The sequence below is a fragment of the Molossus molossus genome, unplaced genomic scaffold, assembly GCF_014108415.1.
Source record: "Molossus molossus isolate mMolMol1 unplaced genomic scaffold, mMolMol1.p scaffold_m16_p_10, whole genome shotgun sequence".
In the NCBI taxonomy this organism is placed as follows: domain Eukaryota; kingdom Metazoa; phylum Chordata; class Mammalia; order Chiroptera; family Molossidae; genus Molossus; species Molossus molossus.
In genome coordinates this window covers 43,679,744-43,703,753 of record NW_023425345.1, presented here as the reverse complement: position 1 = coordinate 43,703,753, position 24,010 = coordinate 43,679,744, and the positions used below count along the sequence as shown (strand labels likewise).

The following is a 24,010-nucleotide window of genomic DNA, read 5'->3' as shown; positions in this document are numbered from 1 at the left end:
ATATAAGTGAGATCATGTGGTATTTGTCTTTTTCTGCTTGGCTTATTTCACTTAGGATAATACTTTCCAGGTCCCTCCATGTCATCTCAAAGGATAAGAGATCTTTCTTTCTTACCGCTACATAGTACTCCACTGTGTATATGTACCAGAACTTTTTTATCCATTCGTCTACTGATGGACACTTGGGCTGTTTCTAGATCTTAGCTATTGTAAATAGTGTTGCTATGAACATGGGGGTACATATATTCTTCCTGATTGGTCTATCTTTCTAGTTTTTATTATTTCTTTCCAAACCTCTATCTCTATATTGTCTTCGTGGTATACTTCAATTATGGACGATGTAAGAAAATGCCCACAATGATGATCCATGCCCTGTGTCTCCATGGGGATATTTACAGACACATGAGATCCTCAAATTAATTTTAAATAACTTATTAAAATGGCAATTGAATTGGATCTCTAGTCTAAATTTTAAGATAATTCTTTCTGTAACAATAAATGAAATTATAAAAGTAAAAAAAAACTTTTAAAAATATGTGGATAAGTAACATCTTGAAATATTTATTTGTTACTTTAAGATAACTAATAAATCATTTTTAAAAGAAAACTATTCATATCATATGGATATATATGTCATATCCATATTCCTTAAAGCTTTCCTAAGAGGGGTTCCAACCACAGATGGGGCTGTCAGGGTTAATAAGAGAGAAGTCCGTATAACATCCCACACCTAAACGTAAACCCATTTACGAAGAGCAAAATTATTTCTTGTGAAGAAACATGAATTTTAAGCACGAGTCTTTGACCAAAGGGGGAAAATCAAAGCATTTTATACAATTAAATGTAAGCAGTTTCAGAAAGAATTATATGTATTTCCATTTTAATCCTTCACTTCTGGCCAAATGCTCCTGATAAGAGTCTCAACCTTTCTCAAAAAGAGAAGTTCTAAGAAAGCTGATAGTAGGAGTTAATGCAATTAAATATGCACGCATGCTGTTAGTGGCTTAGTCATCTTCGCTAATATCTTGCTGTTGAGATAATTTTCTCCACATGCTGTCCATTGTCACTTCTCAATCCCAGGAATTGTTCCAAAAACCCTACTGAGCCATGGACAGTCTTTGTTTGTTTACTGCTGTCTTTTATTCTTTATTGCCAAATAATATGTATGGATACCAAGGGTCTTGGGGGAATGCCCCTCAGCTGATGTCCTAATTCAGATGACTCATAGTCAATTTGACAACACTGTTCATTACTTGCTTAGGTAAACCAAATAGTCCATTCGGTGGCAATACTCCTGTACTATAATTCACCCGTTTATTCACAATTCTTTTCAAATAATGAGCTAATTTCTGAGATATGTATTATTAAAAAAAACAGGACATGAAAACACAAAAATTTTACTTGGCCATTAAAACAATGCACTGGGTTAGTTCACTACATATGTTTCAGATATTAGGTTAGTTGTATAATTATATTTTTAAGTATCTTTTTGCTCAAAATATGTTTAGAAGTTTCAAAATGGAAAATCCTCTAAGAACTAGATGGGGGAGTGGGGAAACGGAGGAAGCTACAAGACTGAGTTATTAGTAAAATCTAGTATAATGTGTTAAAAAAAAAAAAAAGATTTTCACACAAATGGTGAGTGTCGATCACCAGGTTGGAGGCAGGCTTGCACAGACGGGGAGAAAAGGATCCACCATGTTTTTCTCTCCATCTTTTCTGCTTTTACCTGCAAGAGGAAAGATCAAGGCTGAAGGGAGAGTGTGGATGCCCACTTAGGGGCAGGAAACCATGTACTCGGGGGATTTGCCATGTTTCCTTGACAGGTAAGTTAAAATAATGAACAAAGAAAGACTTCTCCCAGACACTGGAGACGCGAGGCCAAAAGGCAAGGTTGAAGGGACAAGCTACGACCTAATCCAGACTGTCCCTCAGAAACAGTGACCCACTTTCCAAAGAACAAGAGCCTCTCTGCAACCCCCCAAGCCCCAAACCTCCAGACCCTTGGTAACTTCACTCCACATAGTACAACATCTACCTATTAAAACATAGGCTTATACCACAAAGGGCTAACTAAGCAAAAAATACCGAGGATGAATTGAATCAGCGATTATAAAAAGTTAATCAGCGGTTGGGGCTGGATGTCATGGGAACTTGTCTAGAGTAATATTCTATTTTTCTTATGTCTAGTTAAGGGGAAGTAATGGAACATTTATAAAAACTTGCCACGGGCAATGTGTAAACTCTAATATTATTATTCTCTTTCATAAACATGGAACCTAACGCTTACAGTGATTAACTGACTACTCTAAGTCTGCAGGTTATTCAGGAGGTGAGGTGGGTTTTTAACCTGTTTGTCTAATGCTAAATGCCATACCGGTTCCATTGCACCACACAGATCTTTCAATCATTCCACGCATATAGTAGTATAAATATGATACTATACAGAAAATCCTGTAATTAACAGGATGACTGCCCAACTCTTTCACCTACCCATCACTGAAGGTTGTTTGATTATTGAATTAGACCGCTTGCTAACCATTAGTGGCCCCTTCTGATAGCCATCTAAAAAGAGTAGAAATAGATTCTAGAAAACCTTGTCTCTGCTGACTGCTTGTTACAAATTTATTCCATATGATAAATGGTCACAAGAATTGCTAATTTTATATATATATATATATATATATATATATATATATATATATTCGTTCTCTCCCCTTTAAAATAAAGTTTTGGTAGTTTTTGAGATATTACCAGAGTCAGCTTCTCTGTAACCTGAGGCTCTAAGTGTGGAAAGAGGGGACTATGAACAGTCACAGAGGGTGCCTCCCTGAACTGCTCCACAATGAGGGCCATTTCTTAAATCACAGTAGCTTGCCAGCCTACGTAGAAACCTACCAAACAGTGGTCCTCCAAGTTGTTTAAACCACAGACATCAGACAGATTTTACACATTCCTGTTAGCAATAGTCCCTTGCTCCTGGAGAAACTCTCCGGAATGTGTGGAGGGCTCCAGTGGCCGGCTGGTTGCGAGCCAGTGAGACTGTTGGGAGCTATTGTTCAGAAGTGCCTTCACAGAGGGCCTTCTTCAGTGTGACAGACCCCAGACTACTTAGTGACAGGCACACGAGGGTATGTCACAAGTTATTTGCTATTAATAATATCGAAAACTCATACGTTTATGCATTATTGTTTTGTAAAAGTGAACTGGATTCAAGAATATCTCTGCAGTATGCCAATGCTCACTCACTGGCGTTCCAGTGCACTGGGAATAAAGGGTTGGCGCCTCTAGCATTCTCTGGGAAATTCACAAGAACCTCAGTCAGCTTCCTCTCCTCCTCTGGTGTCTTCAGAGTGACCAATACTGATGGCCAGCACTGGACAATTAGAAATTAAGATAGTGTTTTACTTTTTTATTTTTAAAGAGATTTTGGATGTATGCCCAAATCTGCATTTACTTACAAGTATACTGCACAGTTAAACATTATAACGAAAAAATGCTGTGGCAAAAAAAAAGATTGAGAACTCCCTGCTGGGATGATCTACTGAGAAGTCCTAAGTCATACTTGGATAACACATGGTCTGCTCTGTCACACAAGTACAGGGTCCCATAGTCACCTTCCAGGAGGTAGTGGGAGGGTGCAAACTAGGAAACAGCTGAATTTGGAAACCAAGAGAGATTCTACAGCAGCTGTACAATCCTTCTAACAGTTCTTTCTTTATGAGTAGGTCTTAATTCCAGTGATGATGGTGGTTTGAGTAGCCATGTGATAGAAATTCAAAAGGACTTAAATTTCCTCTCTGCAACTTCTTTTTTTTTTTTAATTTATATTTATTTATTTATTTTTTATTTTTGGAAATGCAGGGTTTTCTTTTCAATTTTTATTAATTTATTTTTGTTGCAAATGTTTCCCTTTTTTTCCCCATTGACCCCTCCTCCCCATCCCACTCCCCCCACCCTAACCCCAGCATTGTTGTCTGTGTCCACTGGTTATGCTTACATGCATATAAGTTCTTTGGTTTACCTCATCCATCCCCCTACCCCGCTTCTTTGAGTTCTGTCAGTCTGAACCATACTGCTTTCTATGTCTCTGGGTCTATTTTATTCATCAGCTTATTTTGTTTATTATATTCCACAAATAAGTGAAAATCATGTGGTATTTAGCATAATGCTCTCCAGGTCCCTCCACGTCATCTCAAAGGATAAGAGATCTTTCTTTCTTACAGCTGCATAGTATTCCATTGTGTATATGTACCACAGTTGTTGTTTTTTTTTATCCACTCATCTACTGATGGACAATTGGGCTGTTTCCATATCTTAGCAATTGTAAATAGTGCTGCTATGAACATAGGAGTACATATATTCTTTCTGATTGGTGTTTCCGGCTTCTTAGGATATATTCCTAGAAGTGGGATCACTGGGTTAAGATCATTTTGATTGATTTTAGAGAGAGAGAGAAACATCAATTTGTTGTTCCATTTATGTATTCACTCATCGATTGATTCTTTTATGTGTCTTGACTGGGGTTCAACTTCAGCATATTGGGATGATTCTCTAACCAACTGAGCTACCTGACCGAGGCCTCTTTGCATCTTCTCAAATTGACCATATATTTAGAAGGTAAAAGCTTGTCTAAGGTTTTTCATTCTTATTTGCTTAGGAGTAAAAGATGTGGCTGGGCTGATGGGCTTGGCAGGTGGCAGGGAGATGTGGTCATTATACATTCCTGGAAATTGAAATGGCAGACTCCATAAAAATCACATATAGGAACCATGTTCTACTTAAAAGGGATTTTACAACATTAAGTCTTGGTAATATTTTCAGTAATAAAGCTGAAGTGTTTTTGCCTTCTTTGTTTAATAAAACGAACCAGAAGGGAAGATACTATAAAATTTAAATTTCAAATAACTTAAAATTTTATGCTATGCTCAAACTTAACTTCAAATTATCCATTCCTCAGAGTGTTTTGGGTGGAAAAGCTAATTAATTTCATGAAATAAATCATCTACCAGCAGTGAAACAGATGTACAGTAAGAACTATATGATCTGATTTTTATATTTGGGATAGTTAAAGTTAAGGAGTAGGAGCAAGAAAAAGTAGGTTATATAGTAAATTTGGATTACTGATATCTGGCCATGTCTGGCTTTATAATGTGAGAGAGAAAACATACATATTTTTTCTTTCTAAAAATTCCTTTGCCCATGAATAGGAATGACCAGTCCCTCCACCACCACTTCACAGAACTTTGGTTAGGATGACACGATAACATTTATTTGACAGTCCTGTTGACATATCTAGTATAATCTAAGACATTTAAACATTTTGAATTAATTGTTTTTAAGACCAAAGTGCACATTATAAAATCAAGCTGTAAAACCATCTACTATATTTGTAGTTTTTACTATTATAATTATAATTGTATGATGTTGACTAGTAGAAAAAGTATTTTTTAAATTACTATAGCTTCCACTTGTTATTAGACCAGCCACAAATATTTCATTGGCAACAATAAAATTGCAAAATGTCCATCAGTGACTCTATAGAATCAACATTTTTTACGCCTCACGAAAGGCCTACATTTTAACTTTTTATATTGATTATTTTATCTAATTTAATATATGTGAATCTTTGATTATATTATGTTACAGCAATAAGCTGAGTGTTGTATCTGAAGTCAGACCACCTGCATTTAAATCTTGCTTTTCTACTTTGTAGTTATATGACCTTGGGCAGGTAACTTTGCCTCTTTGGGACTCAATTTCTTCATGTGTAAAATTGAAATAATAATGGTATTGCTCTCTTAAAATAGTGTCTGTTAAATAATAAGCCTTTAATAAATATTGTATATCCTTATATATAGGGTGGGGCGAAGGTAGGTTTAGTTGTGAGTGCATGAAATAGTTATTTTGTATTTTTATTTATTAATTATTGTATTACTCTCTATACAAACAACTGTAAATCTCTTTTGCCACACCTATAATATAATAAATATATGATATAAAATATGGTATGTTTTTATTATAATATAAACTATGCAATTATATTTTATTGTCATATGCTATACATTAAATTATATAATTCTATATATTTATTGTTTATTGTATATTCATAATACATCTTGTCACAGCATAAAGATTGGAGTTGCAAACACATTTTGCTGACATAAATTGAAATTATTTTAAAAGCATGAACTAATGGGCATTTATTCATGCTCATAAAGGCTTGTGGATCTCACTGATGATCTGTACTGCTGTTGTAATTTGACACGATTAGCATACTTGTCAGTTTCACACGGTGTCATTGTCTGGTGAGTGCACGCTGATGCATAGGCCGCCTGTGGGGAGCTGGATAGGGGGCGCGAGCAAGCCTGGCACATCCACCGTGGCGCGGAGCCTTCCCACTGTCTCTGCAAGGGCTGAGCTGTTTGATTGTAAGACAGGGTCATTGAGGAAGAGGGCAAGAAATTCTCTAAGGAGACTTCTCTCATTGTAATCCAGTGAGAAAAAAGAAAAGTAATCTAAATTTATATCAGTGCATGGTTCATAATGTCGTCTACTGGTTTATAACCCTCACCCCCTTGTTTTAATTTTAAATTGATAAAATGAAGTGTTAAACGAGATCATTTTCAAGACCCATCTTAAAAGCTTTGAAACGTGAGGCTCATTTTGAATGAGTCACATACTTGGTTGATACATTTTAAAATCTTCCTAGATTTACGTCAAGAAATAGAATTTCAAATCATCGATGCATTTTTTAACATCAGCAGAAATTGGGAAAACTGTTACAGTCACTAAGCTTTTAAAAAATAAAACCACTGATAAATTTTAACTTTGAAACAAGTTCCTTTTTAACTTCTGTGTTTATTATAAACACATACACATTTCCGCTCATGATCAGCCTCAGCGTGTGCTGGTGGTGGAGCACTGGCCTCTCGTAGCTCTTGAATTTGTTGATTCTCAATGGAAGAGGAATGCTTAATATCTGGGTGGGCTTCGCTATTAACAGATGCATTGCTGTGGTTTAGTGCCAAGCGGGGTCCGGATGCCTCAGAACGGCGCCCCGTCAGTCACGGATGCAGCCAGTGTGGCCAGCGAGGGCCATTTCCCTGTCTCAGTCCTGCAAGGGCTGATGAGATGGAATCTTTAGTCTGTCTCTGTGGCAAACTTTCTTGGCCAGAGCAAGTGGAAAGCAGAGGCAATTATCCAAGTATCTGAGGTAAATGTGTGTTTTTCTGACCCAAATACTTGAAAAACTACCTCAACGATTCTCTCTGATCTGACTCTGATGATCTGGACATATCTTTCTGCCCATGTTGAATCTCTTCTCTGGATCTGTTCATGAGTGTGTGTGAGAGAGAGAGGGTGTGTGTGTGTGTGTTAGGAGGCGGTTAGGTGCTTCTGTACTTTTTATGCCTATCCAACTCAGTGTATGTACTGCACTACACAAAGCCTTTCTGTCCGTTCTTCCAAATTGTATGATGATTACATTGATTAAATTCATTTTGAATGAATTTAGGCCTGTTATGCCTTAATAATAATTTTGAACATATTCTCAATTGATTATTTAACAATAATTTCAATGCATACAGGGCAAGAAATTGCCCCGAACACAATGAGAATATTTATGCCAGACACCACAGAAACCTAAACCCTGTTTTAGCACCAAGAGTTTCACAAATGTTTAACATGACGGCAGGCCCTCTGTCTCTGCTTTCACTGATATCCAGGGTCCCTGAACTAGTCGTACAAACAGAGCATCAAATAACCCAAAAGTCAGCAATTTAAGCTTTTCAAATGAATGTCTCTGGCTTTATCTTTTACCACACTATTTTAAAAATTAAACTACTATGTATTTGTGTGTGCCAGATGATGGAAGGGAAAAGGGAACAGAGCAAGGGCTGCAATTAGTCACTTTGGCTACTTAGTAGCAGCAGTTATAGAACAGGTTTGGTAAAATGTTTCTGGACCAAATCAACTATAAAAAATTGGGACTTTTATCTTAAAGTATATGTTTATCTAGTTTATATTTTTAAAGAAAGAGTACTAATTAATCTGAAACATCTTCAAATAAATGATTAAAAAACATTTTTGCATGGACAGTGGAGAGAGGTCAGACTTGTATATGAACTCGGTTAACATAGAACAGCTGGAAGTCATAAATCCTTAAAAGCATTTTCTGCAGGAAAGACCCTTAGCCAACCATTATGAAGATGGTTTAAAATAAAGCAACATTATTCAGACTAACATGTATATTGACAGTTTCCATCAAGTTACTTATTTGGCTAAGTTACCTTATCTTATTCAACACAGGATTTAGAAGTGGGTTAGTCATGAACTAAAATGACCTCCTTAAGGAAGAATCCAGTAACCATGTCATGAGGCCAAGTAATAAAAACTTCAGTGAATTATCTCAAATAAAGATGACATCTAATTTATATGTATTTTCATTCTGTAACTGTATTTTGGCCTTAGAAATAAAGAAGAAAGCTTTACACACACACACACACACACACACACACACACACACAATTACCATTTAAATAAAAGTCTACATAAAATGGTATGTTTCTAATATAACAATATAGAAATATAAACTTGATTTGGAGATACATGATTTACACATTTTTTATATTATCCACTTTAACTTCAGTTATTTTAAAAACTGAATTTTATATAGCATATATTAGGGTTAAGAATGAGACCAAATGTTTCAGATAGTGAAAGTCTTTCTTTCTTTTCAAATATCAGCCATGTATTATAAAATTGTATTTAATAGAATATATCAGATATAAAAAGGAAGAATGTGAAAATTATAATCGTGATTGCATTTTCTATTTTGGCAATTTTAGTGGTAAATATTATGCTCAGCTGGCATTGGGAAGGTCTTCCTAAAAGTCGATAGTGTTGCCAAGGATATTTACAATATAGTAGAAATGGCATGAAAAAGTAAAATATGAAGGTCAAAGCCTAATTTCTTGCTTTTGTGGCCTAATTTTATGGTTCATTTTTGAATGTTGTCCAAAAGTGCACTCATAAGAGAGAATTTAGATTTAGTACATTGCATAAATGTTCCCACAATGCTGATGAATAAATTATGAGAAACCTTTCCTTCTAAAAGAGACTTTTTTTCTCTGAAGAGCGTTAAGTCCTCCAGAAATATCTTTTGCTGAAGAACATTTATATAGGGCCTTCATATGCATCAGATGTATTTGATTTAGCAACCTGAAATACACTTTACAAGACCTAAGAAGTAAAACATTCATTACAACAAGAAAAAAGAAAATTTGTATTAACCTCTTACTTTGGATTTTTACATAAGACGGCTAAAAACATTTGAAACTCTATAGTAACTGGTTCTTCATATATATATATTATATATATATATTATATATATATACGTATATATATACATATATATAACTAAGACTAGTTTTAAAACCTGAAGATTTTTTAAATATTAAGCAATTAATAATTGTTCGACTTGTAAATTCTTTTGGCTATATCATATAAATATGTTATAAAAGCTTGATTCTGAAATTACCTCTTTCACTGATACAATATTAATTTCAATTGATGTCACAGGATGATTGTGACCATTGCTGGCTATGAAAATCTGGTGAAAATTATAAATACTCTTCCTAGGAAAAGGTACATATACATGGAATTTTATATACAATTTTGGAAAGTCCGTGGACCCCTTCGAGCCTGTCTAGGGACTTCTGGTTATAATATCCTGGACTAGATAACAAAATGTAATTAAGGAGATCAGTGCACTAATGATAATATTACTTAAGGCAGCGGGTCTTCTCATATATTATTCATCCTTGTTATAAGAAATAAACTAATTTTATATCCCATTATTTAAATGCATAAGCATATTTGAAGTTCTAGTTTATACATATTTTAACAAAAATTATGCAGAAATGTATTTCACTATTTTAAGTGCAAATGTCTCTTGACATAAAATGAATGCCTTTTATATTATTAGAAAGAAAGTCTTCAGAATAATTATTACTCTGCTGACTTTTAAAATGCTAAGCAGGGAGCACTCTTCCAGTTGCTAGACGGGATGCTGTACAATTCATGAAGTACTTAATAAAGCCAATTAGAGCTCCAAAAAAAAAAAAAAAATAAGTAAATAAAAATAAAGCAAAATAAAATGCTAAGCAATACTTTTCATCTACCCATCCAGTTTTATTAACATGATCCTATAGTACAGGGATTAAAATGCTATATCATATTTCTACTCAGCGCATTTGACAGATTCCATTATTTTAAGGTATTTTTCTTAAGACTAAAGGCTTTAGAGAAATGAAAAAAAATTGTATTTTTACATAACACCTGCAATAGCTTCATTTTATTGAATAATTAATGCACATTATTCTGTGTAAAATACACATTATGATTATCAATTATCTAAATATGTGTGAATAAGATCACTACCACTTTTTGATTATGTCCATAAAACTTCTTCCTTCTGAATACTGGGAGGTTATTATAATGTAACTACTATATGAAGTCACTGAGGTATATATATTTTAACATAACCACTAGTGTAATATTAATGCTAATTCATTCAATAAAGGGTGGGGCAAAAGTCGATTTTCAGTTGTTTGTGTAGAAAATAATAGAATAATTAATAAAGAATAATAAAAGAATAAACTCTGTGTAAACTGTAAACCTACTTTTGCCCCACCCTGTATGCAAACGATTACAATTAAATATACACATAGGCTATTGCTAGAAATATCCAGTAGCTAAGTGGTCTGATTAGAAAAACAGTGAGCTACTTTCTCTCCCTGATAACTCTCAAAGACAATAGATTCCCCAGATAACAAAGTACTCTTAATGGAAATACTGAACCTAAATGAACTCTCTTTGATTCAGTATTTTGTTGCCTTTAAGCTTTATCAATATTCAAATAAGAAGTATGTGAAATAAATGTCTAAGTTCACTTGCATAAAGAAATTTCAGCTAGACTTCTTATCACTCTATTGGAGAACGTATGCAACTAGAATAAAATACTTTTCAGCATTTTCACAGTGACTTGGGGACTCCATATTACCATTGCTTAGTGGCTGAACATGGGACCATTTTAAGGCCTGAGAAATCAATACCAGCTAACATCACATGCCTCACCCAATTAGCCTGAGCAAATATAGCAGGTTACTTTTTAAGTTGATAATATTATATGGCCTGTGAATTATATTATAAATATCCAAATGGCCCTTGGCAGAAAAAAGGTTCCCCACCCAGGAAAATGCAGGAGGTACCTGAGATTGGTTGAAATTTTATTGCTCTAGATCTGGAAGGGTAATTAAACAAACAAACCATAGATATCATTTTATTTGTCTATGCAAAAAAAAAAAAAAAAAAAGGACTGAAATGCACAATTAAATAATGGTCAGTAAATATTTCTAGTAGGTGAAATGTCAAAAAAATATAACTTTTTTCTAATAGAAAAAGTAGACACAGCCACAGAAAGAAAAAGAGAGCTATGAAACTATGCAATGGAATTCTGCAGCTCACTAAAATTAATTAAAAATGCATATCTGAATCATACAGCTTAGTAGAGAAGATGACTCATGTACACAGGTTGCTACAGAACACCAGAGAAGTAGTTGCTATAAACATTTAGAAGAGAGGGCTCATATTTGGGCTGTCAGTAAGGACTCTTCAATTTGTTAATACTTGAGTCAAACTCTGAAGCATAGGTAAGATTTGAGCAACACACAATAAAAACAGGACATAGAAGGAATCCCGTGAGCCAAGAACAGAAGTAGAAATGCCAGGGTATTTTTGTGGACTAGTTGGATAGTGGACTTGGTTACGAGGAATGGTGAGAGATTAAGGCTAATAGCTGAGGTCAACCCATGGAACGTCTTGGGTCCTTCTTTAAAAGAAATGGTCTTCATTCTGTAGGTAGTGAGTGGAGAGCCAATGAATGGTTTTTGAAAAGATAAAACATGTTCTGAGGTGGCCTCACATCTATCCAACAGTAGTCAGTAGCAAAGGGGTTGTCTTTTCAATAAGTGTGCATCACAGCACACTCTCAGTTATTCCCAAGAACAAAAACACTAGCTCAAATCACATACAGAATGGAAACATGATACATGTATAAATTCACTTTTTATTCTAAGATGATAGTAATAATTAAAGGACCTTGGCACCAGTATATTTTTTTCCATAAAAAGTAAAGAAGGAAACAACACTATATTCAACACACAAAAGGTATTAGCAGGGACTGAGAACGTCTCGTAAGTACTAAGTTTACAAGCATGAGCATGTAGTAGGAGGTATGTGGTGTAAGTTTCTAGAAGACATGTGGTTAGTAAAACAAACAAAATCAGTGTTGTTTACTACTTGTCTGGCATAAATTATTCTTGGGCATGAGTGAGGAGCTGTTGTCAAGGATCAAGACGAAATATATGAGAATTTGTGCCAGAGTTCCCAGAAGATGATCCATGTTTATGCAAGTCAAATCACTTCGGTTTTATAATTTCAGAACGAGGAAACCCTTACCTCGCACAACGAGGTCGGCGGAGGCGGAGGAGTTGTCCACGATGGTCTGCGCGGTGCAGGTGTACCTCCCCGCGTGCTTCAGCTGCGCGTTCCGGATGAGCAGCTCCCCGTTGGCGTCCAGCTGTGAGCAAAAGCAGCAGTCATTCAAATCAGCACATGTATCACCAATTACACGGCCTTTCGGATACCAGAAGGACATTTTTCCTCTCACACAATGAACACCATGAAAAGGTATCTATTGTAGATATGCTAACCATATGTCTCCTTAGGCTGCTTAAGCATTGGGCTTTCTCAAGTGAAAAATGAAGTGAGTGAATTACTTAAGGTTCATTTTAGCCCTGATATCTTTAACATGTTATTAATTTCTTTCTTTCTTTCTTTTTTGCCAGATAGAGTAGGAGGGAGAGAAGGAGGAAGAGAGAGAGAGAAACATCGACATGAGAGAGACACATCGAGTGGTCGCCACCCACACGACCCCAACCAGGGCCGATGACACACTGCAACCGAGGTCCGTGCCCTTAGTGGGAACCGAACCTGGAACTGTCTGGTTCTCAGGCCAAGGCTCTAACCGCTGAACCAAACCAGCCAGGGTAACATGTTATTCATTTCTATTCACAGAGGGCCATACTGAGAGAACCGAAGGGATAAAACTATTTCCTTGGTATCTTTTAAAGAGAAACATTAAGGTCTAAAAATCTCAGTGCTGAACATCAGTGAGGACAAATAAATGCATTATGTGTGCGAAGAATTATTAACTTGATTTGCAAAAGTTGATCTCACTAATTTCAAGATGTGTCACAGTTCACTTTACAAAGATACTAAAAGTTTGCAGAAAGTGTCAAAAAGGAAAATTCTACTTACATGCTCTTTTTTTGCGAAGATATAAGCTCCCTGTGGGCAAGGATTTTTGTTTTGTTCGCTGCTCTATTCCCAGTGTTCAGAAGAGTATTCAGTATATATATTTTGAAGGAGGCTTGAGGGACTTTTGCTTGGGAATAACGTACCATCTCATTGCTATTTCTAAAAGTAGCTAATATTTTTATTAATATCAAGGTGTATGGGGATAGTAGTATTTACAGAGTAAATCCTACTCTGTACCATGTCCTGGGCTATATAAGTGTATATATTATCACATTAAATTTTCTTCTGAAAGAGGCCCAATTTGTCCATTTTATTAAACATAAACCTGAGACTCAGAGTAACTAAATAATTTAACTAAGGTCATTCAGCCCCTTTGGTAGTGAAAGTATGCCTAATCTGTGCTCATTATCTTCAAAATATTCTCTTAAGAGAAATATTTGAAAAAGTTTGGTCTTCCTGAGAATCAAAAAATATTGATTTACTATTCTAATCATATATATTAAAGAATGAAAGATTCATGGTTAGATTAATATTTTACGTAATACATGAGGGTATTTTTATGTGATATAAACCTGCACATTTTTTAATTTTGTTATTTTAATGACTCTATATGGCAGTGGTTCTCAACCTTCCTAAAGCCGCGACCCTTTAATACAGTTCCTCATGTTGTGGTGACCCCCAACCATAGCATTATTTTCAATGCTACTTCATAACTGTAATTTTGCTACTGTTTCTCAGGCAACCCCTGTGAAAGGGTCGTTCGACCCCCAGAGGGGTCAGGACCCACAGGTTGAGAACCGCTGCTATATGGAACGAAAGCTCTGCTTTATCTTAGGTTCTGCCAGAGGCCCCTTCACATATTAAATTCCATGCTGATTTTGGAAAGTGTTTGGGTTTGCAATCCTTGCTTGATGAATGAAGTTAAGAATAATAGCTAGCTATAATCTGAACACATTGATTCAATTGGTTATAATAGAATACTACTATCTCCATACACCTTGATATTAGCCATTCTTAGTAAAAACGTAGTTAGAGATTATGTAATTTAATGTCAGCTGAGGTATTCCTGTACATTGAGATCTAGCTTGGCTGAAAATCCAGTTTCTAAGATTTGTACAAATTCCCAGGGTAAGAGAGTTCTTTCCTTCCGTGTGCTTGGTCAGGTATTTCTTTGCCAATCCAAAGAGCCCCAGACTAGAAAGGCAGCCCTTTCTACTTTTTTGTCATAAAGCTTACTAACACAAAGTATTCCCTAGTAAAGTGGGTTTACTGAAGAACTGAAGGTGATGGAACCAGTTGTACATCACAAGGAGGGCAAATCAACAACAAGAATGATCATCTATTCCACAGCTCTATTCTTAAAAGTCCTGCTGACCATATTTTTAGAGGGATTTCTCACCAACTCCCATCTCTCCCAGTGCTCTGCCTTCTTGTTGGTAGTCACTCCCACTCCCATCTCTGACCTCTCTGTTCTTCTCTTCTATTCTTTGGACAAATAAATATTTTTATTTCTTCATGTTAAGATGCTTAATATTTTTTTTTTATCCTCACCCGAGGACATTCATTTTTCTATTTGTTGTTCAGGTAGAGTGTGAGGGAGAGAGAGGAAGAGAGAGAGAGAGAGAAACATCGACATGAAAGGGACACATCGAGTGGCTGCCACCCGCACGACCCACCAGGGCCGGGGTCAAACTGCAACCGAGGTACGTGCCCTTAGCGGGAACTGAACCCAGGTCTCTCTGGACCGCAGGCTGACGCTCCAACCGCTGAGCCAAACCGGCCAGGGCTAAGCTGCTTAATTCTTGATGGTTTCTTGGATTCTGACAATACTTATTTCTCAAAACCTTACTTTCTGTTTTCAGTATTTTCCATTGCTTTACCTCTTACTCCTCAATCCATTTTAATCTGGTTCCCATTTCTTCAACTCACTTTACTTGACTCCTAATAACATTGGGCTTGTCCTTCCCCAAACACTCAACATTTCTAATCATCTGTGATGATACACTTTCCAGAAATTTTGAGGACGTTTTCAACCCCTTTTCTGTTTCAACTTCCTTATAATTCCAGCACAAAGACTGGACTTTATCCACTCCTGTTCATCACTCTGCCTCTGCCCCTGCCCTTCTCCGAGCCACCAACATTTCTCCCTGAGCTCCTCTGTCCTGTTTAGTGATGACCTCCACTCCGTCTCACTCTGTTCTTTTCTCCATTTGTCACCCCGAGGGACCTTTTAAAAATGCAAATATGATTAGTCATGCTCTCTGTGAAAACCAACTGAAACCTCTAAAGAGTGTCCCCTTTCTGGATAAAAGTGTTACAATGCCTAACCTAGATGCATTCCGTAGATTCAGTCCAATATTCCAGCTCACCGAGTGCCACCATTTCACTTACACTCTGCTTTCCTAAGGGACACTCCCTTTTTAGGACTTGCATGTGTCTTGGCCTCTCTGAGCTCTGGCTCTCCATGGTGATTCCTCTCCTGAAATGTAATCTCCTCACCCCACTCCCTGAACACCATCACCTAAATAACACTTACGCTCTCCCCACCAATACCAGTTCAAGTCACTTCGTCATGCAAGTCTTTCCGTTTTCTCTTGTTATGTATTGTCATCGCACCTTTTACCTTATGTCACAGTATATATCTCCATTGCAATGAAATACGTGTACAGTCATATGATTGAAGTCTGCCTCTGTGGAGGACTGTACACTTGGAGGAGGAGGAAACATGCCTGTTTTGTTCAGCACTGTATCCCTGTGTCATGTAGGTGTACAACCATATGTGCTGAATCCACAGGGACCAGCACAGTGCCAGGAACACGACAACACTAGATATATGTTGTTGGAATGAATGGATCAACTTGCTTATTAAGAATTCTGGCATCTGCTTTTAAGGTAATATATGTTCACAGCCTGGCTGGTGTGGCTCACCCCCAGCAAGGGGCATGCGGGAGGCAGCAGATAGATGTTTCTATCTTCCTCTCCCTTCCTCTCTAAAAAAAAAATCTATAAAAACATATTTATTTTTAAAAAGGTAATATATGTTCACTTCAACTACAAATAGAATTAGCTTAGCAAGTTCTTATAGCCTGTGACAATCATAAGCACATGAGGCTTATTTTGGTGTCAGCATGAAGTACACACTCTTACTACCTCCTCTGATTATCCCTTCACCCAATTCCTGTGCCCTAGCCTCTGCAGACAATGTACACTTTATCATGTGTTCTCTGTCCTGCAGACCTGTGTTCATATCACTTGCATTGTTAGATTCCTGCATCTCCCAGTTCTATCACTTGGCTAACAAGTGATAGCCAAGTTGAGATGCCCCTTTCTTCTCTGGAATCCAAAGTCTGGGTTAGGCATGGCCTTTTGTATATTTCATCATAACTGTGTCTTTCTACTATAATTGTTTAGCTGTTCATTTCTTCTATTAGACTATACTTCCTTGAGGGAGGGACTAGATCTTATTTATTACTACATACAAATGACTTATTGAAATGCATGACATACAGGATGAATTCAACAAATAAATATTGCATAAATGAATTAATAAATACCTATTACCTAAAACATTTTTATTAAATTCTTTTAGTAATTTCATATCATTATTTTTCAGGTAAGATAGCGATAATGTTATAAATTAAAATAGCTGAATTGAAAACTATTGCTATCCATATACATGAGATCAGTTACCCATTAATAACATATTTCAAATTACTTATACACTAATTCCATGAAGAAATATAAATGTTTCAGGGATAATGTGGAAATTTATAGAGAGAAGAATGCAGGTAACATATAAGGCAACGGTAACCCATTTTTCCAACCTATATGTTTTATAAAGAACGTGGCCTTTACCTGAGAGAGGCCTGTTCTTTGTCCTCAGCTTCTGAAAGGCAATCTATGTCTCTTTCTTCACCTTGGTATCTTGGATCAGACTGAACAGCCTAACACTGTGATTCAGGATGGGAGTTAGCTGCACCTGTATAGTTATAGTGCGGACTGCCCATGCCAGAAAGACCAACAGTGGGACTCAGGGTAGGGGTTTCAGGTCATGAGATTAACCATTTGGTCAATCAATCAACTATGCCTATGTGATTAAGCCCCTGTAAAATCTCTGGACACCAAAGCTCAGGTAAGCGTCCCTGGCTGGCATTCCTCTGTGCTGTGTGCTACATGCCAAGGCTGACAGAGGACTGCATCTGGTCTCCACGGGGAGAGAACAATGAAAGTCCTGCTTTTCGTTCTTCTCCTGGATTCTGCCTTGTGCACTTCTTCCCTGCTTTTATTTTGTTTGCCTTTTCTGTAAAGTACTGTAACCATCAGTATAATAGCTTTCAAGGAGTTCTGTGAGTTCCTTCCGCAAATCAAATCTGATACTGGCTTTGGCAACTCCAGGAACTTGCAGTTGGTTTCAGAAGTGAAGATGATCTTGGGGACTGTGCCCAATTTAGTACTTGGCGTGAACCCTCATACCATACCAAATAGAATTCCTCAAAGAGAGGAGGTAATGAAATATCATTACATTATTTATAACTCTTATTTAAAAAATGTTTGAGGGAAAGAGGAACATTGTGAGGAAGGAAACTTTTTCTAAAGACTAATTGGCATATATTTCTGAGTAATTTTCTGGTGGAAAACTATAAGATAATTATGGTAAAATTAAATAATTTAAACACTATAGATTTGTAAAACAGACTCTTTAATGTGTTTTGACTTCCTTAATAGCACTGTACTTTAACACAATATTCATTAATGGAAATATACTAAGTAAAATATTTTTAAACTATTATGACATAAGATAGTAGCTATATTTGGGAAAGAATACTGTTTGCATAAAAATAAAAGAAACTTAGTTCTATTATATGCTTTCATTATGTGAACTCACTACTTTGCTTTATGCTTCTAAGAGAAAGATCATCTTATTATTAAACTCCTATTTCAACGAGCCATGTGATTAGAATGGAATTTTAAAAACACACTTTAGAAGTTAGAAATATTTTATTTTAATTTTAAAAATAAACAAATTATGGCACTGTAGTTGCCCTGTGTAAAATATTTGAGCACTGTATGCCTAATATTCCTTTGTCTAAATAAAATTGCTTCTTTTTACCCCCAGACTCTCAATTTGAAACATGTTGTTCTTTACTTATTTTATTCTGAGATCAATAATGGGGTCATTCTTTTTATACTTTTTACATGTAATGAAAAACAAAAACTGTTTTATGTCAAAATAGTATATTGTATTGATACTTACTGACTACTCAGAGCAAATTTTCTAAAACTCTTAATTAAACCATTCTAAAAGTTTAATGTTCAGCTCATTTTAAAACTCAACTTCATGCCCAGACAGTTTGGCTCAGTAGATTGAGCATCATCCCATGGACTGAGAGGTCCCAGTTCAATTCACCATCAGGGCACATCCCTATAGGTTGTAGGCTTGATCCCTAGTGGGGGATGTGCAGGAGGCAGCTGATCGATGTTTCTCTCTGTCATCGATGTTTCTCTCTCTTTCACCCTTCCTCTCTCTCTAAAAAATCAATAAAAATATATATTTTTTAAATCAGCTTTTTATTTTATTTTATAAATATTAGGACTTAGGTGGGTAATGATAGGCCTACTTATATAAAGCAATAATAAATGTCTTTAACATTTATTCTCATTTGCTCTATATTTGGCGAAGGTGTGGCACTGAAACACCACAGAAGGAAAGCAAAGGAAAAACGTACTATATCACTTCCAATATAGCTGTGCGTGTATAAAAGCTGTCCTGAAGTTTTTATAAATGGTACTAGTACTTTTCATACCTCAGGAGAAGTTGAAGTTCTCAGTGGTCAACCGAAAGCTTACAAAGCAAGTAAAGATCATGGACTCAGCACATTCTAGCCACAAATTAGATACGAATGCTCGCTATATTTTTCACTAAAAACCACAGTTTGGCTGGATTACAAAATGCTTCCTTTCATATGAGGAGACTTGAATCACATACTGGAAATTGTGATAGCACAGCTCAGGGATATTCCAAAGTGTATATGTGGTTTACCACTTAGAAATTTCTCAAATTTAAATCAAACGACTTCCAAAATATAAAGGTCCATATCTCCCTCCCCCCTCTGCCATGAATAACTCATTCCTGCAGTATAAATGAATCTGAATGACTAAGTTGTATTACCAATGGAATTAGTCATAATGAAAAAAGAAATATGTTACAGATATGGTATACACAGGGCTAAAAGCATAGAGGTCATGACGGCTCTATATCAGAAACATCTCTTTTGTTCTGTCCAAGTTCAGAATGAAGGCATAGATATTGAAGGCTGGAGGAAAGCATATCTTTTTTTTTTTTTTTTTTTATCCTCACCCGAGGATATTTTTCCATTTTTTGTACAGATAGAGTGGGAGGGAGAGAGAGAGAGAAACATCGATGTGAAGGGACACATCGAGTGGCTGCCACCTGCACGACCAACCAGGGCCGGGGACAAACTGCAACCGAAGTACATGCCCTTAGCGGGAACTGAACCCGGGTCTCTCCGGACTGCAGGCCGACGCTCTAACTGCTGAGCCAAACTGGCCAGGGTGGAAAGCATATCTTTTAAAGAGAACAGTCTAGAAAATTATTAGTAAAAGTTATTAAATATATATAGTGCATGCTATATCCATGAAAAATAAAAAAAATTCTTTTTTACTTTTGACTGATTAGGTAAAAGAAAAAAATAACTATAGCAAATACATCATATGCAACTGCAAACTTGAACACTACCATCACCAACATGACTGACAGCAAATATTTAGTATGTAAATGGTTTCTTGGTGCCAAGAACTATTATAAATACTTTACATATGTAAACTCACTTGTTCTTAACAACTGCCCTGTGCAATTGGTACTATTTTTAACTATATTTTAGAGATGAGGATACAATACTACTATACCTATAACCACTACTACTGCTACTGCTATTGCTATTAACAGGATACTACTACTGCTATTAATGGTAGTGTGTTATGTGTCATTGGGTCAGTTCTGATTCTTGGTGACCCTACCAATGGGTGATGTCTACAATGTCCTGTCCTCAACAGCCCTGCTCAGCTCCTGTGGACACATGCCTATGGCTTCTTTCATTTTTTTTTTTTTTTAATCCTCACCCAAGGATATTTTTCCATTTTTTGTTCAGATAGAGTGGGAGGGGGAGAGAGGAACAGAGAGAGAGAGAAACATCGACGTGAAAGACACACATTGAGTGGCTGCCACCTGTACGACCAAACAGGGCCAGGGACAAACTGTAACCGAGGTATGTGCCCTTTGCGGGAACCGAACCCAGGTCTCTCGACACCGCAGGCCGATGCTCTAACCGCTGAGCCAAACCGGCCAGGGCTATGGCTTCTTTCATGGAGCCAAACCATCCCAAATTTGGTTTTCTTCTTTTCCTGATGTCTTCTATTTTCCCTAGCACTGTTGTCTTTTCCGAAGAACCCTGCCTGAAATTATTGGGCAGAAATACTCAACAGAAATGATGGGATACCAATAGAATCATTTCAAGCCACAGAGACTTATTCCGTCAAAATCCTAACATGAATATGTCAACAAATATGGAAAAGAGAACAATTGCCTGCATATGGAAACACTGAACATACATCCCAAATTCAAGCAGGAAGATGCCAAGGAGTGCAGTAACTATATAACCATTGCTCTCATTTCCCATTCAAGTTAAGTGATGCTCAAAGTGAGGTAACAGAGTCTTCCACCTTATAGGGAGCAAGGAATTCCAGATGTTCAAGCTGCTACAAATACTACTATTGAAACTGCTACTACTCCTTCTACTATGGGGATGCCACTGCCATCACTACTACTACTTTATTAAGATACCTTTAGATACATGGCAATTTGCTAGATACTTTATATATATTGTCTTATCTAATTTATAATTGTTAGGGTGATACTATTAACATTTTCAATTCAGAGAGAAGAAATTTAAGATTTTGAATTAAGCTACTAGTAGAAGGCTCAATAGTTAACATATAGTCCAGGTTTCACCAGGTCAAGCTGTCACCAAATTAGTGCTTTGTGGGTCGGACAATGGGATTTAAGTTCATAGTTTGGTAGGTAAAAGTGGATACTTTCTCATAACAGGAAGAATAAAATATGTTATTATTTTATCTATATGTTCAAACATAAAAAAATAGAAAGGATAGTATTATAGCACCTGTATACCAACCAATTAGATTCAATAATTGTAAACTTTCTGTCATATTTATTTAATTATCAATCTAACTAGTTCTATCTTTCCTTTTCTCTATCTACTATTTATCTGTTGCTGAACCCTTAAAAAACAAAGTATTGATACTATCATACTTCATTCCTCAAAACATTATATTGAATCTCCAAAAAAGTAAGATCTTTCTCTTACATAATCACAAAAACATTTTCAAACATAATTAACACTAATTTCCTAATATTATCTAATATTGAAGTTAGTGTTATTTTAAGTAATGCATCAGCATTAATATTGAATGTAAAAAATAATAAAAAATACATATGACTTAAAAAAACATTATAACGAAGTAATGTTATTGAAAACATAAAAACTTAAATAACTTGGGGAAGTGGTTAACAAAAATTACAAAGAAGTCACACCTAGTATATACAGAAGCAATGGAAATGTTGAACATCCCTAAATTTAAATATTTTGGTGGCCAAAGAGTACAATTTTGATCAATTGGCTCATTTTAAATTAAAACTCAAAAAAGAAGAAATTTTTCTTGAGGTCTCTGCTAAGCATTTTGAATGATGGACAAAAACATCAAAGCTTTGGATTTAGAACCTATGCTTAGAGTTGAAAGAAAACTTGGATATCATTTGATTCCTATGGTTTGAAATTGGCTCCCATTGGCCCCAGAGCTCTGAAGAGCTCCGCGCACCGCTTGGTAAGAGGCAGGGACCCGGACGGGGAGCTCTTGGTCAGGAGAGCGTGAGAAGGCCTGTGTTAGGTCTTGTTTATGGAGGCTCCTACACATGCACGTGTACACGCACACCATTTCTTCATTCCGAGCAACCTTGCTGTGTGTTTTTTATTTATTGGGGTTCTGATTTAGTTTAAATTTGTTTTCTTTATTGATTTTTTAGAGAGAGAAGAAGAGAGAAGGAGAGAAAGACAGAAACATCGATGAGAGAGAACACTGGCCGCTTCCTGCATGTTCCCCACTGGGGATTTGGCCTGCAACCTGGGCATGTGTCCTGACTGGGAATCTGACCGGCAACCGCTTGGTGCATGGGTCAGCGCTCAACCACTAAGCCATGCCGGCTGGGCTGGGGTTCTGATTTAAATTGTATTTGAGAAAAGGATTCTTCTGCTAAAAACTTTTCATTGTTGTTTTTCAAAACTTCTGATATAGCCCAACTTCCTCAGATGACAGATAAGAAGCTTGAGACTCAGAGTAACTATTTTGCCGAAGGTCATATAGGATTCTTCAATGGCAAAACCATATTTAGATATATATTTTTTTAATATAAAAGCTAATGACAAATACTATATTTCTAGTGTGATATCAGAAATTAAAAAGTATCAAAGGCCATGATGTAAAATACTAAAAGTCTTAGAACATCAAAGTTGACATGTTTATTTTCCCTCTTTTTATTTTAAATATTTACTGTATTTTGCAAGAATAAAGGCCAGAATGACTACTGCAGCAATGCTTAAGTATGCAAGGAATTCTATGTAAAACAAACAGATCTTTTATTTTCGATGCATTTTTGGAGATCCCTCCAAGCCAATACATCTGTGAAGTAAGACTTGCTTCTATATGTGCTAATGCCATTCACTTAGCATTGCCACCAATGGATGCTTACCAAGAACTAGGCTATGGGATGCTGTGCTAGAGAGGAACTTTAGCTCATATGGTCTCTGCACTAGAAGTGTGATGATCTAAAGCAGCTAATGCAAGTATAGACACATTAGTGAACAAAGATACCTACCTCCATGTTTACTGATGGAAAGAGCAAAAAAAAGACAATAGTTAGGCGGAAGTTAAGGTTATTCAGGTAGTAAAAGGGAGGTCAGATGAACATGCAGAAAGAGAGAGGTCTGACAGAATTCTCTACCTCTTTTCCAATTAATTATTGATAAGAGCAGAGAAAACATTTGGGCGCAGGTTGAATGCCTTTGCGAGTTTTGTCAGGGGACTATACAGATTTCATATTTTTTCTTTCCTCTTCCACTGCTCATCTGAAATTCACAAAACACATGAAATCTACCCTCCACTTCACACTCTTTTGGCAAATGTTTCATCTATCATCTTACAATTGTTTTTGTCCTCGTTGGCTCAGAATAATATCACCTCTCTGTTTCTGACACATCACACTTGAAACCTTTCAGTGGCCCATCTATTGAGTCCCAAATCTCTTGGCTTAACTGATCTCCTTCAGAGCAGTGTTTCTCAGTCTTGGCCCTGCTGGGGATTTGGACTGGATCGTTTTCTGTGTGGAGACTGTCCTGGCTAACAGGACGCTGAGCAGCACACGTGTTAAACAGATGCTCAGAATATACAGCCCTCCTCCAGTCACCCTGCAGCTGTGACAACCAAACATGTCTCCACATATGGCCCACGTTGCCTTGGGAGAAAAATTGCTCCCTGT

The 24,010-nt window shown here is 36.4% G+C and overlaps 1 protein-coding gene across 1 annotated transcript in view; it reads right to left on the bottom strand.

Annotated features, from left to right (window-relative positions):
* Positions 1-24,010, bottom strand: part of CNTN1 (contactin 1) — a 311,723-nt gene that overhangs the window by 70,772 nt on the left and 216,941 nt on the right. Inside the window, exon 16 of the mRNA XM_036252416.1 lies at positions 12,523-12,643. Within this exon, the coding sequence (XP_036108309.1) occupies positions 12,523-12,643 (121 nt within the window). The remainder of the gene's footprint in view (positions 1-12,522; positions 12,644-24,010) is intronic.